Source organism: Thermobia domestica, chromosome 1, assembly GCF_964235325.1.
Source record: "Thermobia domestica chromosome 1, izTheDome1.hap1.1, whole genome shotgun sequence".
In the NCBI taxonomy this organism is placed as follows: domain Eukaryota; kingdom Metazoa; phylum Arthropoda; class Insecta; order Zygentoma; family Lepismatidae; genus Thermobia; species Thermobia domestica.
Genome location: NC_137454.1, coordinates 206,707,111 through 206,724,714, shown reverse-complemented (window position 1 = coordinate 206,724,714; position 17,604 = coordinate 206,707,111). Strand labels below are relative to the sequence as shown.

The 17,604-nt window shown below is 36.0% G+C and overlaps 1 protein-coding gene across 3 annotated transcripts in view; it reads left to right on the top strand.

Annotated features, from left to right (window-relative positions):
• LOC145693276 (uncharacterized) overlaps window positions 1–17,604 on the top strand; it is a 283,940-nt gene that overhangs the window by 250,166 nt on the left and 16,170 nt on the right. For 2 of the 3 annotated variants that reach the window (XM_081769125.1, XM_081769132.1), the window contains exon 5: window positions 9,715–9,892. The exons of the other annotated variant lie outside the window; for it this stretch is intronic. In XM_081769125.1, coding sequence (XP_081625251.1) covers window positions 9,715–9,892 — 178 coding nt within the window. The remainder of the gene's footprint in view (window positions 1–9,714; window positions 9,893–17,604) is intronic. 3 annotated transcript variants of the gene reach the window in all.

The following is a 17,604-nucleotide window of genomic DNA, read 5'->3' as shown; positions in this document are numbered from 1 at the left end:
GCTACCTGCAGAAATATCTTTTAAGTATCTTTTAAGTAAGTATTTAAGTAGAAGAATCTTTTAAGTATCATAAAAACCAATAATTGATAGTTTAATATGGAATATACTGGATATACAATACCTGCTCATACCTCAATTGATCTGTTTTAGTATGTGTGGTTGTTAATGAAAATCATTAAAGCAGTTTCCGAGAAAATCGCAATTTTTGCTATTTGGTCACCAGTAATCATCTCTTATTTTCGAGTGTACACCAGTGTATATATTATGTCATGAGATGAGAATTATGCAGACAAAAATATGTATTTCAGCTTTCAGTAAGTATTGACAATTAATTATTGGGAAACTGTTAATACCTCCCCCCCACACACATACATAGATACATACATAGATACATACATAGATACATATATATATATATATATATATATATATATATATATATATATATATATATATATATATATATATATATATATATATATATATATATATATGAATCGATCAATCGGAAGGGGTTTGTTCACATCTTTTAGTTTTGGTCAATCAAACCAAATATTTATTTAGATCTTTCGAGTATATTCTTTACCATGTATCCTACTAATAGCTTTATATAAATTATCCCAATATTTCCGTATTCACCATAGTTACTGTTCTTAAGTGTTGTTAGGTATTCTTAAGTGGCGGAATTATACTACGGAAAATTGCTAGTTTCAAAGTTCCGATGTGCAATAAATTGTTGTTCCACCACAGTAGCTCAACTTCAAACCGTAACTCTAGGTCCCTAGTGCAATATTTAAATGCAGTAAAGATTAATATATGTATCAGAAAGTGTGATTACTCATTCTGCTGTGATTGATTTTGTGCCCTTGAGAAAGACCAATTGTTTTTTTTTGGGGGGGGGTGGGGGGGGGCAAATCCCATAACAATATTCTTCTTTCAGAAAAAAGCCAGGAATTTAACGAACGGGGAATCACCACGACGGGCAAAAACTACGGAGTTCTCAAAGATTTTTTTCACAAGAAATAAGTTATTTACTAAATCGACAAATTCTGATACGATGGATAAGCACTTTCTTCCATCGTTGGAATGCAAATAACAATTTTCCTTGTATAATGCAAATTGTAGGAATTATTCATGTAATACCTTTTACATACAGGTCGTACATTAAACACAAGAAAAGATAATATGTTGATACGATTCAATTGTCTTATCTACAGTACATACTGGTTTTCCAAACCTGATTTCTGCATTGAGAAATTGTCATTAGAAAAATCAAACGATCATCAGAGCAAACATTTTCGAGTAGATAGCTTTTCCTTGTTTTTGATAGGCGTATTGATAATGATTACTGATAACATATGTTCATGGACACACCGTGTCCCTTATGCTATCTTCTTCGTATTACTTTGAGGCTAAAAGACTGGGACGCGTGTAGTTTATGTAAGCGTGGTCACAAGTACGATCGCTGATGAGGGTAACTAAGCCTCGAAGTAAAGTTCAAGTACTGGTTCGGAACTTATTTTAAGCAGTAGGGTTTGTCACATGAAGTCCCGGTGCTGAGAAAGGTTTAAATTTCAATCAATTAGTGCATTTTAGTTGTGGTTGATGCCATTTTCCACTATAATAGGCTATATAAATAGTATTTTCAACTAACATAAGTTTATAATCTTCATCTAAAAGTAAGAACAAATCTAAAAATGTAATGTTTCGTGTTTCAAGAAGTTGCTGAATTAATTCTAGCGTAACTTTCATAACCATTATCAAATACTCGGGGAAACTCACACGTTACTTGGCACAGACTGTAAAGTTTTCGTGCATAACGGTCCTCCTTTTAAACATATCTGTTTCAACATAAGAATAACTTCCGAAGAGCTACTACTTATCTCTGCTGTGGCAGTTTTCTTGGAGACATAGGAACATATTCGACGAACATATTCAGAAAACATTTTGTTTCTTAGGAACACAAGTCATTTAATCATACAGATTACGTTTAAGAAAATAAGATTAAAGTATATAAAAGGGAAATCTGTCTGACAAGTAAAATTGTACTAGCAATTAAAAGCTACAGTACACGATCATTGCGTTACCATTTTCTTTTTTGAAAATTTTCTGAACGTACAAGCATAAGAGTCTGAATATTTATATAAATATATTACAATTCTGTGATGGATTACTGATGTAACGCCCTTGTTATATGGAAGATTAATACTGTATTTTAATGATTCTCCATATGCATGCCGTAGTACCCTGTACTGTTAAATGAAATTAGCCTAAATATGAGGGATGCTTCAGTATAAATCTTAAAACAAAAGAATAATGCGAGAAACTGATGACTTAAATGTTAAAATGAGAGGAAATGTAGAATTCCGGAGAAAGACCTAAACATATGACAATTCATCATTTGAAAGTTCACTTTCTAATCATAGCGTTAATGGTAATATTGTGAATGCAATGATGACTGTAAATGAGAGTGCATTATATCGGATTATAGCGTTTAGCCCAAGTTTGAATTCGTAGAGCATATAGGATCTAGAACGCTATTATAGGGTTCCCATGTTTAACTGACGTTCTTGTCTAACTTTGGCGGTCACAATCAGCAGGCTACAAGAGGAAATGCTCACATATTAGCTTCTCCTTTCTTCACTTCTAAATGAAATGTATACAAAGTTCGTACAAAGCCATCATAGTGTATCAGATACGTTGTCCCTTTCTCCAACGGTTAAGGAAAAGCTTCCCTTTTCCTACGTGCGCCATATTAATTTTGTTCCCTTTCCTCTGCTTCAGAGGGGGGCGGGGGTTTAAAAAGACAATTGTGCAGATACGTGGGATGTTCTTTGCTATGTTTTAAAAACTTCCCCATTTTCTACCTAGTTTCATGCCTAAAACTTTATCCGATGGAAAACTAATTTCCCTGTGTCTGTCATGTTCAATTTGTACAAATGAATGATACTTTCGTATTCTATAGATTATATCAAAAGACTTTCAGATATCGTACCTTGAGGCTAAAGCTACATATAATAAAGCCACGGTTATAAAGTTAAATATAATTTTAAAAAAAATGTCTATAATATACGTGTTTTTCGCACACTTTGTTTCACTTTTTACATTGCTGGCCAGTTCTATTGACTCAGTGTAACGGTATGAAGTTTTCAATTATTCCGAAATTTCAACGAAGACATGAGTGAAGATTTTATTGAGATTAATGCATCACTTTTTTGAACAATTCAGTATTAAAGCCACCCATTGGAGTTTTATTAAACTATTATAGATTGCTTATAATTAGAAACATTGAAAGTATACTGTAAAACTGAACGTACATATTTATCTCTTCTATACACTACGCTGAAATATCCAAGCTGAAAGCATTTGAAATGTAGTGTTGACGCAGAACGCTGCGCATATCATGCACCGAAAGGAAAAGGAATGAAGACGTACTAAAGGAAGTTAATGAAGGACGACGACAGGCCATGAAGACAATAGGAAAAAGAAGAAACAACATGCTTGGCCATCTTATTCGGTAATCCGATTGGATCACCGTGCTAATAGAAGGAAAGGTAGAAGGAAAACCAGGAAGAGGAAGACCAATGATAGAATATCTGGACGCAGTTACAAAGAAGAGGCCTTATCAAAGTATAAATCAGCTCTCCCAAGCGAGAGAGAGATTTTAAAATTACCATGTTGCCCACCAACCTATGGTTGAGGTGAACAAGATGATGATATACTACGCTTGTATTTGTGCTTGACACAAAACTTCAATGACACAAACATGATAGCGATAGCACAATACATCAGTTGTGCTTGAAAGACCTGAAAAGTCTTATCTCCCTCAACGGTGAAAGTACTAATTGGCTTCTACGCATCTATCAGCTGACTTTAAGATAACTTTCATGGTCTTCTGACGTTGTTACTGATACAAATGTGCAGTGCTTTAGAAAAAAGAGATTAGTTTCCGAAGTCTTGAATTTTAAAATAATCACTTAGTTCTATGTGGCTTGTTTCCAACTGCTATTAACTGCAGCATAAATTTATTGATTTATTCTTGCCATATCATGTGTTCATAGTAAGAAAGGTTTTGCATATGAATTACTTCTTGAAAATATAGAATTATGGAAATACTTTCTTGTAATCTCTTAAGAAGTCCGGTGCTCCCGTTATATTTTCGTGCTCGCAGGTTGACTTAATAAAATACTAAAGGAACGAAGTAATAATATTTGGTCAATCTTCTTACCCACATCTGCATTGTGGCTCGTACATACACAAATAATAAATACGAGGGCTATCCAGAAAGTAGATTACGTTTTGGAATAAAAAATCAACAAAGTATAGGAAACAAATTTTATTATATACAGATGAAAGCCACACACAAATACTACTTTTCGACATAGTCACCATTCAAATTAAGGCATTTATCGTAGCGATGTACGAGCTTGGAAATTCCTTCGTCGAAAAATTCGGCCGCCTGCGACTTCAACCACTTCGTTACCTCTTCTTGCAGCTGTTCGTCGTCATCAAAACGCTGCATAGCCAGCCACTTCTTCATTGCTGGGAATAGGTGGAAGTCGCTCGGTGCCAGGTCGGGACTGTACGGCGGATGAGGAAACAACTCCCACTGAAAAGATTCAAGAACTTCACGCGTGACATTTGCCGTGTGGGGCCGGGCGTTGTCGTGAATCAACAAGATCTTAGAGCTCAACATTCCTCTGCGCTTGTTTTGAATTGCTCTTCTGAGGTTTTGCAGAGTTTGGCAATACCTTTGAGCGTTTATTGTAGTGCCTCTTTCCAGGAAGTCCACCAAAATCACACCTTTTCTGTCCCAAAAAACAGTCGCCATCATCTTCCTTGCCGACATTGTTTGCATGCATTTCTTGGGTTTTTGGGGAGAACCTGTGTGCCCCCACTGCATTGATTGCAATTTCGTTTCACAGTTCACGTGTTTCACCCATGTTTCGTCACCAGTAACGATGCGATCGAGTAAAGAGTCACCATCCTTATTGTAGGCGTCCAAAAAGTGCAACGCTGCAGCCATTCGCTGATTTTTGTGGTCCTCTGTCAAGATTTTTGGAATCCATCTTGCACAAAACTTGTGGTAACCAAGCTTTTCGCTGATGATTTCGTGCAACAAACTTCGCGAAATTTGTGGAAAACTCAAAGAAAGTTCCGTTATTGTGAACTTTCGTTTTTCACGGACTTTAACATCGACTTTTTCGACAAGTTCGGCAGTCACTTTGCTGGGTCTCCCACTTCGATCTTCGTCGTGAACATTGGTTCGGCCATTTTTAAATCTTATGACCCACTGTCGCACTCCACCTTCAGTGATAATGTTGTCCCCATACACTTCACACAGCTGCCGATAGATTTCTATCGGTTTACAGTTTTTTGCTGTCAGAAACCTTATTACTGCACGCACCTCGCAGCTCGCGGGATTTTCAATTAACGCAGACATTTCAAACCGTCACAGTATCTTATCGGAGCACAGCACGAACCTCTCACTAGCACGGCTAGATGCCGACTGAGCTGCGCAACGCTCTGACCCCAAGATGGCCGCGCTAGCCCCGCCCCTAGCGGACACAGACGAAAACGTAATCTACTTTCTGGATAGCCCTCGTAGACTTGATTTTGCAGTTACGAGTAAGGCGATAGTGGACCTCCCTGTTGACTATACCTTCTTTCACTCGAGCATTTTTTTTTTCGTAGCTCTAATGAAACAAATAATTTTAAAAACTAAGAAAACTACTGATGTTTAATTTTTAGTACATAATAAAATCCTCATACAGTATATATTTTTGAAATTTTGTCTCCAGTTCCTTTCATTTAGTATTCCACACAAGGTATTCTACTAGCATTTTGTTATTGTGTTTTAGCAATATAGCGTTAATTTTTAATAGACGCCATGTACCCAGTGTCACTACAAAGGTTATAACACCATTTATTTTCGAATATAAATATCAAAAAAGGTGTACTAGTGATCAAAATGCTCCAAAATTCTGAACTACGATATGTACTAGACACACTTTTCGTCTGTCTAATAAGGTTTCTATCATGCTCGTCCTGTAACTTGACCAATAAGACATCTAGCTTGGTGTTTTGAGACTTTATTCACAAACTCAAAATTCTTATAGTCTCTCGAATTGCTAATGTCTTTTTCTTATTTGTGATGTCAACATTAATTAGCATAAGGAGAAAGTGAATACATTGTATATAGAGTCCTTACACACAATGAATATACAGGAACCCATGAAATTGGTTCAATCTCAGCTCTAATCTCTCTATTGTAACCGGAAGTGGCAAAATTCTATTTCCGGTTTCGATAATTATCGCTATAGATGAAAACTACGAGATAACAATAAAGTTTATTATTATTATTATTGGTTGGAAGTTTCAAGAACAGATATCATATTCGTCCTTATTCCTAGACCCGGGTTCGATTCCCGGCGGGAGCTCATGTGGTTCGGATTCCACGTTAATCAGTAGGTCCACGTCTCATATAGCCTCGCTGCTGAACGGGACGCTAAACTAAAATCAACTCAACTCAACTCGTCCTTATTCCTCTATCGAAACCAGACGTAGTACTTCTATTTCTATTACTACTACTACTTCCGGTTCCAATACTGAGAAGATAAATAAATTTTTAAAAAATCGAAAATTAAAATTTTTAATGATTTTTATACTGAATCCCGCGGATTCTATATTATACATCTCATTTACGTGAACTGAAATCGAAGCAGGGACCCCTTGCACTAGAGTTGAGATGTCTAGCACAAAGCCACCGTATATCCTCTAGAGAGCGATGAACTTTTTAAAAATATAAATTTAGTGTCCCTAGAATATGATCCTAATTTCTCTATTGTAACCTGAAGTGGCCGAATTCTAAATTTTGCCGTTCCAATACTGAGCGCCATAGATCAACAACGGTAGGAGAGAGAGAGAATTGTTTTAACACGGATTGGATTCTTTCATTAATAAATTCCACATCCAATCTCATCCTACTATAGACACCGAAAGTGGTGGAAATCTGCTACAACTTCTATTTTCAATATTGATCTCCAAAGAGCAAAAATTATAATAGGTGGATGGTGAGAAAACGTATCTTGTTTTCAATTGACTGTTCCAAGAATAAGTTCAAATTCGGCTGTAATATATCTGTTGCTGTACACTCATGTCCAAAATGATTGTCGCATATCTATAATTATCTTCTTGGAGGAATATAATTTGATAATTATTTTGCAGGGTACTTTTTAATATTGTTACTATGTGTATAATCGGGAAATGTATACTTGTGGTAAATTTCATAGGAAAAGAATTATAAATACGAAAATTAGAATGAATAAAACAAGATCTTGCTGAATGGACAAGAAAGTTTTTTATTTTCTTTTTATTCTTATTTACTACTCTTTTGACATGAAATTTGTCACGTACATGTCTTTGCCGATTATACACATAATAACATTATAAGAAATACCGGGCGAATTCGTTATCAAATTATATTCCTAAAACAAGATATTTATAAACATGCGACAATAACTTTGGACATGAGTGTACAAATATGTCTCTTCCGGTTGTAATGTTGCAGTTTCATAGAGCAAATATACAATCAATATCCCATGAGTAAATTCCATATCCACAGTTATATGTCTATCGAGACTGGAACTCCTATCACTTCTATTTACAATATAGTTTGAAATTCTACCTTAGTTTCACAGTGTTAAATGATTTATTTTCTTTTAAGAGAACTACTCGGTGTGCTTAAGTTTTCATGTAAAACATTAAAATAACGTAATTTATTAGGAAATATCCTGAATATTTATAGTTAATTAATACAAGGTGAATACTGTGGTGACAAACCTAGGAATCGGAGCTTTATAAAGTGCACGCAAAAATGCGCTTCTGCAACGATAAATACAGTAAATGATACTGCTTGTTTCAGTGCAGTTATATCTGATGAACACAACATACAATAGCTCAACATGAATGTATAAATTTCAGAAGATTTGGTGTGAGAAGAAACTATCGAAATGTTTACGTGCTTTGAATCATTTCGAATCATCACAATCAGGGCTCACTCCTGACCTAGGCGCCTCAATAATACAAATCGAATTTCACATATGAACCTTAAATTATTCGTTACTGGTATAAAAGTTGCAAGCTTACCTTAGTGTACAGGCTACCCCTCAAAGCAATTGAAGGCAGTATAAGTGAAGTTTTAGAAAATAGCAGTTTGTGCTTTTTATGTCCATATCAATTGTCCATATCAATTGTCACCATCCATCTGTCCTGAATGGATCAAAGTTCTCTAATGTAGGGCTGTTCACGTTAAGGTTAAACTGAAAACTTTCAACTTTTATACCGAATTTATTATAATTTATTTTTAATTAATCCTAGTCATAGAAACCAGAACTATTAGAAGATAGAAATTGGGAATACTAACGCCAAGAATAGCTAGGCGCCATATTCATATTTCCAGTCGTCATAACGACCTGGCACCTGGGAGTTCTCGAGCCCTGATCATAATATTTTTGTAAAATAAGAATATAAAATATGGGAATGACTCTTAATTTATATTATAAACGGAACATCCAAAGTAAAGCCTAATGCAAGGATTCAAGGTGAAATGTAGTTTTAAGAAATAGAAGTCCGCTATAAGGTAGGGAGTGTCAATCAAAAGTTAACCTTTTATTCCAAATATTTAGTTTTCAATCCATTGTTAGCTTTTATCTACAATGAAATTTGATATTCGTAGAGATAGTATTGACTTGGAAACTAGAAAATGAAACTGTAAATGCATGCTATTACATTCATAATATGATTCTATTAGCTACATTTTTGTACGTATCGATTGCTAAGTTCAATTTGCTCCAACCTCATTATTATTAAGGAATGTCGGCTATTATCAAGGAGAATCACATATAAAATTTCATTTAGTCTTGTCAGTACGTATTTCATACGTCATTTCTTGACCTTGTTTACCTTTTGCCAAATGCTCTTGGGTGATAGTGGTATTATGCATATCCTTAATATTTCTTTTTTCTTTTTTGTTTGCTCCTTTGTTTAGCTGCAGCGGAAGCTGCATATAAGCATAAAATAATAACATATACAAAAGTTTGTTTACATTTTGTATGAAGGTGAACTTGTGTGTGACGACCATATTCTATGACGTAACAATATGATTGGCCAGTTTTGATGTGTTGATAGGTATTACGTATAGTCTGCTTTTTGCAAGATGCTCTGGAAGAACCTACACGTGGTTTGTTTCGTCACAGTTCTAAAGATTTTTCTTTTCAATACTTCTCTTTCCTTCCAAACGTATCGCATCTTCTGCTCCGCGCGTCGGAGCGGGAAGTGCGAGTCATCCAACTTCACGCGGCCATTGGTCGCAACAGAGAACGACGAAGTATCTACTCATCGAAGTGACGTCACAGATAGTAGATGTTATAAGCACTTGCTTCACGGCAGACTGACCGCACATTACTCACTGCACCCGCACTTTTCTATAGGAAAGCCGGCAGAGGTGTTGCAGGAAAAAGCCGGTCAGGGCCTTGTCTACACTTGAGATTATTTAAGTAGAGAAGGAAACACATTATCGGTCTTAGGGCTCTCGCATTTGAGAGTAGCTTTGACGTGAAGACAACTCTACTCCTAGAGCGTCTACTAGAATATGGTCGGCACTAAAAACATAGTGTTTGCAAGACCTATAGTAACAATGCGTTTTGTCCGCAGTAAATTGAGGAAACGGGAAGATCAACAACATTTGGGAGATGTTTATGTTCATCCGACAGCAACCCATCAGGATATCATGGACCCTCATCCAGTTTCGAACCTCTACCACTACACAGGGAGTTCATTGGGTCTCTACACAGCGCCAACTCCTCCGCACCCTTCTCGTAACTCCTGTCACGTAAGTTAACTATTAATATTTTTTCAGCATATTTTGATTTTACTCTCTTTGGGAAGTCGTCATTCAAGTAGTTCACCTTGGTTAATTGCCTGCAATTCTGGTTCGTCAACCGGCGTTATACGCGCGCTCGAAGCAATTCAAAACAAACACTGGTATATGAGTGTATGAACACTAAAAGAACTGCTGAAGTGGAATACGTTTTAATTACGGCAACGTTTGAGAGATTCTGGTTCGTATCCAGTTGGAGATTACGATCTCGCTTTGGCAGTTATCTTAAATTGTGCTTGATACCGAGGAGAAAATTAAGACTACCCGAGGTTTACGTGCTCATGAAGTCTGTGTTTTCTATGCATTAGTGTGGTCTAGGGGCGGATTAAGGCATTTGGGGCCCTGGAGCAGACTATTTCAACGGGGCCCTACGTTACGAATAATTCCAGCGCATAAATTTTCTTTGACTTTCACAACCTCATTGGTTTATTGAAATCTCGAGGACTATGCTATAATATTTTAATGTGTTCCAAATTTACAATAATTACTTTACATTTATTATTAACAGTTCAATGGTCATATACTGCAGTGTAACACAAATGCCAAATACAAGGCAAATGGTCAACACAACAAAATAAGTATCGTGAAGACGCTGGTGGAAGAAGACTTAACTCAAGCGATACCACGAGCATAGCGAGCGGGAAAAAATATCGTGGGTCTGAAACCTATAAGTTGATTTTAGTACTAAAGATAGGAACTTTGGGGCCCCGGAGCCTAGGCTCCATTGGCTCCGCCCTTAATCCGCTTCTGGTGTGGTCTTCTTATGTACGAATTTCAATGTTTATTTGGGAAAACAAAACAATTTGAACCAAAATTAACATGAAGCTTTTTAAGATAGTTTGGACCATATTGTGTTTCTAATACTTACGCATATCGCTTTAAAGAAATGCTCTTCTTACATTGAATTTCTTTTTGTCGTGGTTAATAGCAATTAAATAACAATACTGCATTATTTTCTACTCCATTGTTTCAGGTTTTGAAAATGAAATTAATAGTATGTAGGGATGGGCACGAGTCGAGCTAAAGCTCGAATTTTACTCGAAACTCTACTCGAGTTTTATTCGAGTTTCAAGTCGAGTCGTTGTTTTGAAGTCGAGTTTCGAGTCTAGTCGAGTTTGATAAATGGCTCGCTCGTTTTAAAATCATGGCCTGATTAGACTGGAAAGCAAAAGCCACGAGAAATGTAAGTAATAAAGTGGAATACTTTTAGTGTTGCTCACGACAGGGGTGCAACTCGTATCGCACTTTTAATGTGTCTTGTCTCGTCTTGTAATAGAAACAATAGATTTTTATAACGAGACAGCCTCAAATGTCTTGAGAACCAATATAAGTATGTAGTTATTACCATCAAGGCTGAGGCTTGCACTGTCGAATTTTTAAACCCAAGCAGAAGCCCAATCCGGGTATTAACGTCAATCGCGAGCGAACTGCTTGAGCCGGCTCGATTGGGATGAGACATCCGCTCGCTTGGGATAAGCCATCGACTCGGCTCAATTGAGCCGACTCGGTTGGAATGAGCCTCCGACTCGGCTCACGTGAGCCATCGGCTCGAGCCAGCTCCGTTGAAATGAGTCCATCGGCTCGGTTCGACTCAGTTCAACTGAGTTGATAGCTCAAACTGACTCGGTTTGGTGAGGAATCAGCTCGGTTCGGTTGTGATGAACCATCGGTTCGAGTCAGCTCGGTTGGATGAGCTGTGGGCTCGGGTCAATTTTTGGTTCGGCTTGATAGTGAATGAGAGCTGTGAGCCTAGCCACTCGAGTCGTTGACAATCCTAAACCCGGGACAAGCAGTTTTGAACATGTTTGGCCGGCGCCCTATAACTTTTTAACAATTTTTGGTTCGAGCCCGAATATTTGCTCCTCCGGAACTCAAACCCAGAACCTCGTGACCGATGTCCTTGCCTCCTAAAGACTTCTCGACGACCGAGATCGACAGTCAACTAGTTTTCAGTATTCAGATACAAACCGCCTACCTTTCATGGTTATATACGGTGTTATTATTATTATTATTATTATTATAACCATCCGTATGTTTGTAATCATAATCAAATTAACGTGTCTCCTCCACTATTCAAAATGGGTCACAAAACTAAGGAAGCGCTCTCATAGCAATTTCCATTTTTCTTACATTCCATATTCACATTACAATTTTAGGAATTGTACTCATTCGTACTCATCTCATTTCGAGTTCTGTTCTCGTATGAGAGTGAATACGATCTTAGAATTCTTGGGAAACACCAAATAAATTCTGTTTCTATAAAAGTTACAGTGACAAAATGGCTTATAGATTATAAATTTATGAACCGAGGCAGGGGTAAAAGTGGATATGAAAAGGTAGGGGGACGGAGGTAGCGGCATGACATTACACGTCCCCCTGTCTATCTTTGCTCATTGTAATGTTTTAGTAACTGTGGGACGCCGTCTACATTTTTCGGAGATGGGGGGATGGCTCCCCCTCACTTTTACCCCCTGGCTCGTAGTTAATTAAAAACTGTCGCTTAATTTATATATTAGGAATGAAATGAAGTACACAGTTTATTATCACTCATGTCTCTTTTTTTTTTTTTTCTTTAGAAATAACAAATTCAGTCTTAAACATAATTCAGTTAAGCTACTAGCTTATTAAAATCAATAATTCGGGGATAATTTATAATTATTATAAGAAAAAAAAACTAAGTTCGAACTTTAGAAAAGTGGAAGATTTCAGACAATATTGAAAAGTAGTGAAACTGGAATAACTAGACTCACAAGAAGACAGACTTCTTAATTTTTAAAGTTTCATTTGCGAGCAATTTCACCAGCTTCGACCAGCCTTATTACCTAATTTCTATGAAAATTTTATTTTGTAATTAAACTTAAGGTTTTAAGGCTTAAATCTGTAATGGTGGTTCTTTTTATTTATTTATTTAATGCAGTGTAATATGCTAATCGACCAGACTACAATATTCATTCAACATTTAAATATTTATTCTGTTCGTAATTATCAATTTGTAATAATATTACTCAGATATGATTAATAATATATAAATGTGATAAATGCTGAAAGTTACACGATTTGCTACTCCTGAAATACATAATTTAAGATTCAATATATATATATATATATATATATATATATATATATATATATATATATATATATATATATATATATAATATATTTCTACAGCTTCAACACAAAATGACATTATTTAATTAGCCAGCAGTAAAGAGCCGATGTGACTCAGTGGTACAGCGTTTATATCTGGTGCATGGGTCCTTAGTTCGATTCCAGGTCGCGCCAAGTGAACTTTGTGATGGACAAACACCGTGTACGTGGGTTTTCCCTTTTTCTTCCACTTTCTTCATTCCACCATTTCCTTCATTTCTCATCATCACCGTCTCCTTTAACCTAGCCGGCATAACTGTGGGACGTAAAACTTAGATTTTACTCAGCAGTAAGCATTGTTTTCAGTCTGTTATAATTTCAGACTGGTTTCCACAATATTGAGAGTCAATTTCTCAAGGGTAAAAAAAAAAAAAAAAAAAACCTTCTGAATTTACTATAACAGTCAACGGCAATGGTATTGACTATCAATTAACTTAATGTAATTATTTAGTCATCTTCCTTTGTGTCTGTGGTGCTCCTGTTAATCGAATATTTGATGTATGTGACCGTGGATTTCATTCCCTGAAGGGGCAGTTCTCCGGTGCTGATCCAGCATCGTGTCAAATCTATAAAAAATTAGAAAAAAAAACTGACGCAACAAGGCGTTTGGCCGACCATAGCCTTTCGAGGGATGCAGACTAACATTGGCAGCTTCAACTTACCGAGCCATCGCGCCTCCTACGCATGAATGTGTTAGAGCACGTTCTCTGGCGCGTGGGGTCCATCATTCGATTCCAGCTTTCCCAAAAGTGGGCCTTGTAATGTAAAACAACAACAACAAAAACAACGCTGTTTTCTCTGGGTTCTCTGCTTTCTTCCCACTTTCGTCATCCCGCCAGTATCATCTCTCTCATTATAGTCTTCCTTAGCTTCGGTACAGAATCATGGGACGTAAAAAAGAAAATAGAACATTCTATACTTAAGGCTTCAATGATCTTAAAAGAGGCCAAGATAGTAGGTGTTCGTTTTATATGATTTTGTACTGGACGCTTCCAGTGACACCAGATATTTTAAAACTACTACAGACACGTTCTGTAACAATACATTAATTTAATTTGTTGCTTTTGCGCCCTTTGTTGCCAGTGAGGCTCATACGAGGAGGAGATCTATAGCATAAAGTGGGATCTAAACCACTCTAGTACGTTAGATGCTCTGCACCAGGGATCGAACGCCGGACCTCGTGCATCAAAGTCATACAATTAGCTCCTAGACCAGCAAGAAGAGCTTCATTAGTTTGATACATATTGACAAAATAATTTATGTGGATGAAGGCAGGTTGCTAATTATTTAAAAATATACTATTATTACTACTCGCTAATATTTTCCAGTTTTCTTTTTCTTTCCCTTTTTAAAGTCTACATACTTCCGCTAGTAGACCTTGTTTAAAGCTTCCATGTATGAGTCAATGTGGTGTGTGTACCAGACAGAGGAGAGGTCTAGTAGGTTTTCCATCCAGTAATAGTAATAAAAAAAATCAGGGCCATTCTGCCAACAGTCCTTGCGAAAGGATATAGCGAGTTGGTATATTAAGGCAATGAAGCATATGATACAAACTGTAGGGGAGGGGGAGGAAATAAAAATGAAAGAATGAAAGGGAATCACTATTGTTTGAGCCTCATTTTTTTATAAAATGGGGTTAATATTTATTACATTTTAAAACTCGTGGAGACGAAATAATTTTTCTGTTCTTTGTGGCTTGTGGGCAGATATCCTTGATTAGTCATATCTACTGGTATAGAAAAAAACTACTCTTTTTAAACAAATATCAATGACTATTTCTTTCAACCACAGTCTACAGAAATGCCTTCTCGATGGTCAACAGTTAACCAAAAAAAAAAAAAAAAAAACTTTCGATTTAGCCATTATGTTTTAGCTACAACTCTAGATCGTTCTAAGGAATATGTACGAATAAAGTTCGGGATTTGATCAATTGCTATTTCAATCGAACACGACAATGTAATAGTGTTTTTTAAAATATCTGGACTTTAAAAAAGTCCTGTACAAAATTATATAAAACGAACACCTACCATCTTGTCCTCTTTTAAGATCGTTGCAAGTTTTAAGCTCTATTTCCAAGGTTACCAGCAGAACACTTTGGAAAGGAAAGTGATCACCAGATTTTTTTTTTTTTTTAACATGGCCGTACTATTTCTGAAAAATAAGCAAATTTCCGAAGTAAGTGCTGATCCCCTTATCTACTTTAAAATCAACATTAGAATCTTAAATATCCTACTAGCGTGTAAGTAGAGAGTATTTAAAATATATTAAATTTTATTTCAGGGTTCACATCAGGCTCATAGCCAGCCCAAACATGTAGGAGAGTTCGATAGATGTTAGGGGGCCCGATCCAACCATATTATAGTTCTCTTTCAAGTCTATCGTGAAAATTTTAGGGGGACGCCCCCGTGGATACGGGCATGGTTCTCATCTATATTTTTAAAATTATATTCGTCGAATCGTTTTCTCTCTCTTAATAAGTATGATGTGAGAGATCTATCAAAAAGATTTAAAAAAAAAGATGGAATCAGTGAAATCAAACCATTGAAATTCCAGTTCATTTAGAAGGAAACAGAAATAATCCCTCTTAAATCAGGGCTAAGAAATAAAGATGGCTCCGGCATTGAACACCGTTAAGCTAAAAATATTTTCTATTTTCCTTCTGAGCTTACTGGTGCCAGCTACTTGTAATTTTTCTTACCCTTTGATAGCCACAGAAAAAAGGGAGAAAGAGAAACTTATGTTACTTGTGAATATATTTTGAAAGATGATTTAAAATTTATTGTGTTTCTGATACATAACAAAGTTAAATAAAGAAAACATTCGGTGTAAAAAAAAAAAAAAAAAGAGAGAGAGAGAGAGAGAGACAAAAATAGAAAGTTACATAATGCGGAATTTCAGAATAGCAGCAGGGCAGGATATATAAAAAAAAAATATGTATAATACGAGTTTAAATAAATTCGAGATGTCGAGAACGTATGGGACATGCCATTCGCGAAGTGGATGGAGTTTTAAACGGAAAATCTCTAAAGGAGACTTTTGGATAGGCTAAGATGATGGAGATGCGAGGGTCTTCGGATATGGGTATTTTTTAAGTTAACTTCACAGTTAGAATCAAAGGGTGAGATTTTATGCGGTGATGAACCTTAAATTCTTTAAGGTATGAACAATTAATACAATAATTGGAACAAACTGAGCACGTTCTTAATATTTCAAACTGCTGCAGTATATTGAACCTTTTTAAATACTTTTTTACAAACAGGCAAGAATACCGGAATTTAATAGGAAAACTTGTGAAGTGAACAACTAGTCCAATTAAATTGTTTTGCATTTCAATATGTTTGTGATAATTCTGTTCTCACTTTTAGGTCAAGAGGAAGGGAGAGGCAGTAGGTCAAATACTATCCTATTGCAATAAAATTTAACAGAAAATAATTAAATTTGGAACAAACTTTTAACTGTTTGAACTTTATTATTCAAGGTAGAGGTCTCTCAGACATGTCAAGGAAACTATTCAACTATTAAAAGTAGCCAATATCTTTACCATTGCCTCGACCTTTACCAAGTCCGTAATAATCAGTATTGGGGAAAGAACAAACTAAATTGGGAACTGAAATTCAAGACTGGCATGGACATGATTACGCTAGATACGAGGTAGTAAGAGCATCGATTTACCATGGACCATAAATATTTTCCATTTTACATAGGGTCTAATATCCGGGCTATGAGATATTTCGGTGAAAATGGCATAATAATTCAATGTAAGCGAAAGATACGTAATGCAGCTGTACCGGTGGTCATTGGGATACTAAAGTTGTAATTTATTATATTGATAATGGAAAACTACATAAGAAAATCAGTTACTGATATACAGGGTGTTACAAAAACGTGTCAATATTTTGGGAACAGATTCCTCACATCAAAATAAAAAAAAGCTCCAAATGGACCTGTACTCAAAAGTGGATGGTTTCGGAGTTATAGGGTGCCGAAAACGCGAAACAAGTGAACATTAAAAGTACATAGCTCTACTACTATGGGATCTATCGTAGTCGAATTTCAGGGTGTCTACTAAAATTCCAAAATAAAATTTCGTGACTTTTTTTTTTTTTTTTTACCAGACCATAAAACTGCGTAGCCTTCTCAAGAGCAAATTTGGGTGCGAATTAGGCTGATTTTTTTTTTTTTTTTTTTTAATGCATGTGATATAAGCGTGCTTTGCTTGCGATGTAATAGCATCTAAAGCCGATCATAGATATTTTTGGTGATGAATTTTGACGTTTTATAGAACAAAATTTTCCAGTTTTTACTTATATTTGTACAGATATAAAAAAAATCGTGACCCAAAAGCTAAATTTCGTGACTTTTTCTTGACTTTCATGACCGTTTTCTGATTTCGTGACCGATAGACACCCTGAATTAAGACATCATTGAGGAACTGGTACCGGTATACGAACTATCCAAGTATCCATCTTTCACAACCTCAGGTATTTACACAATCATTTTTAGAGAGGTTGTTT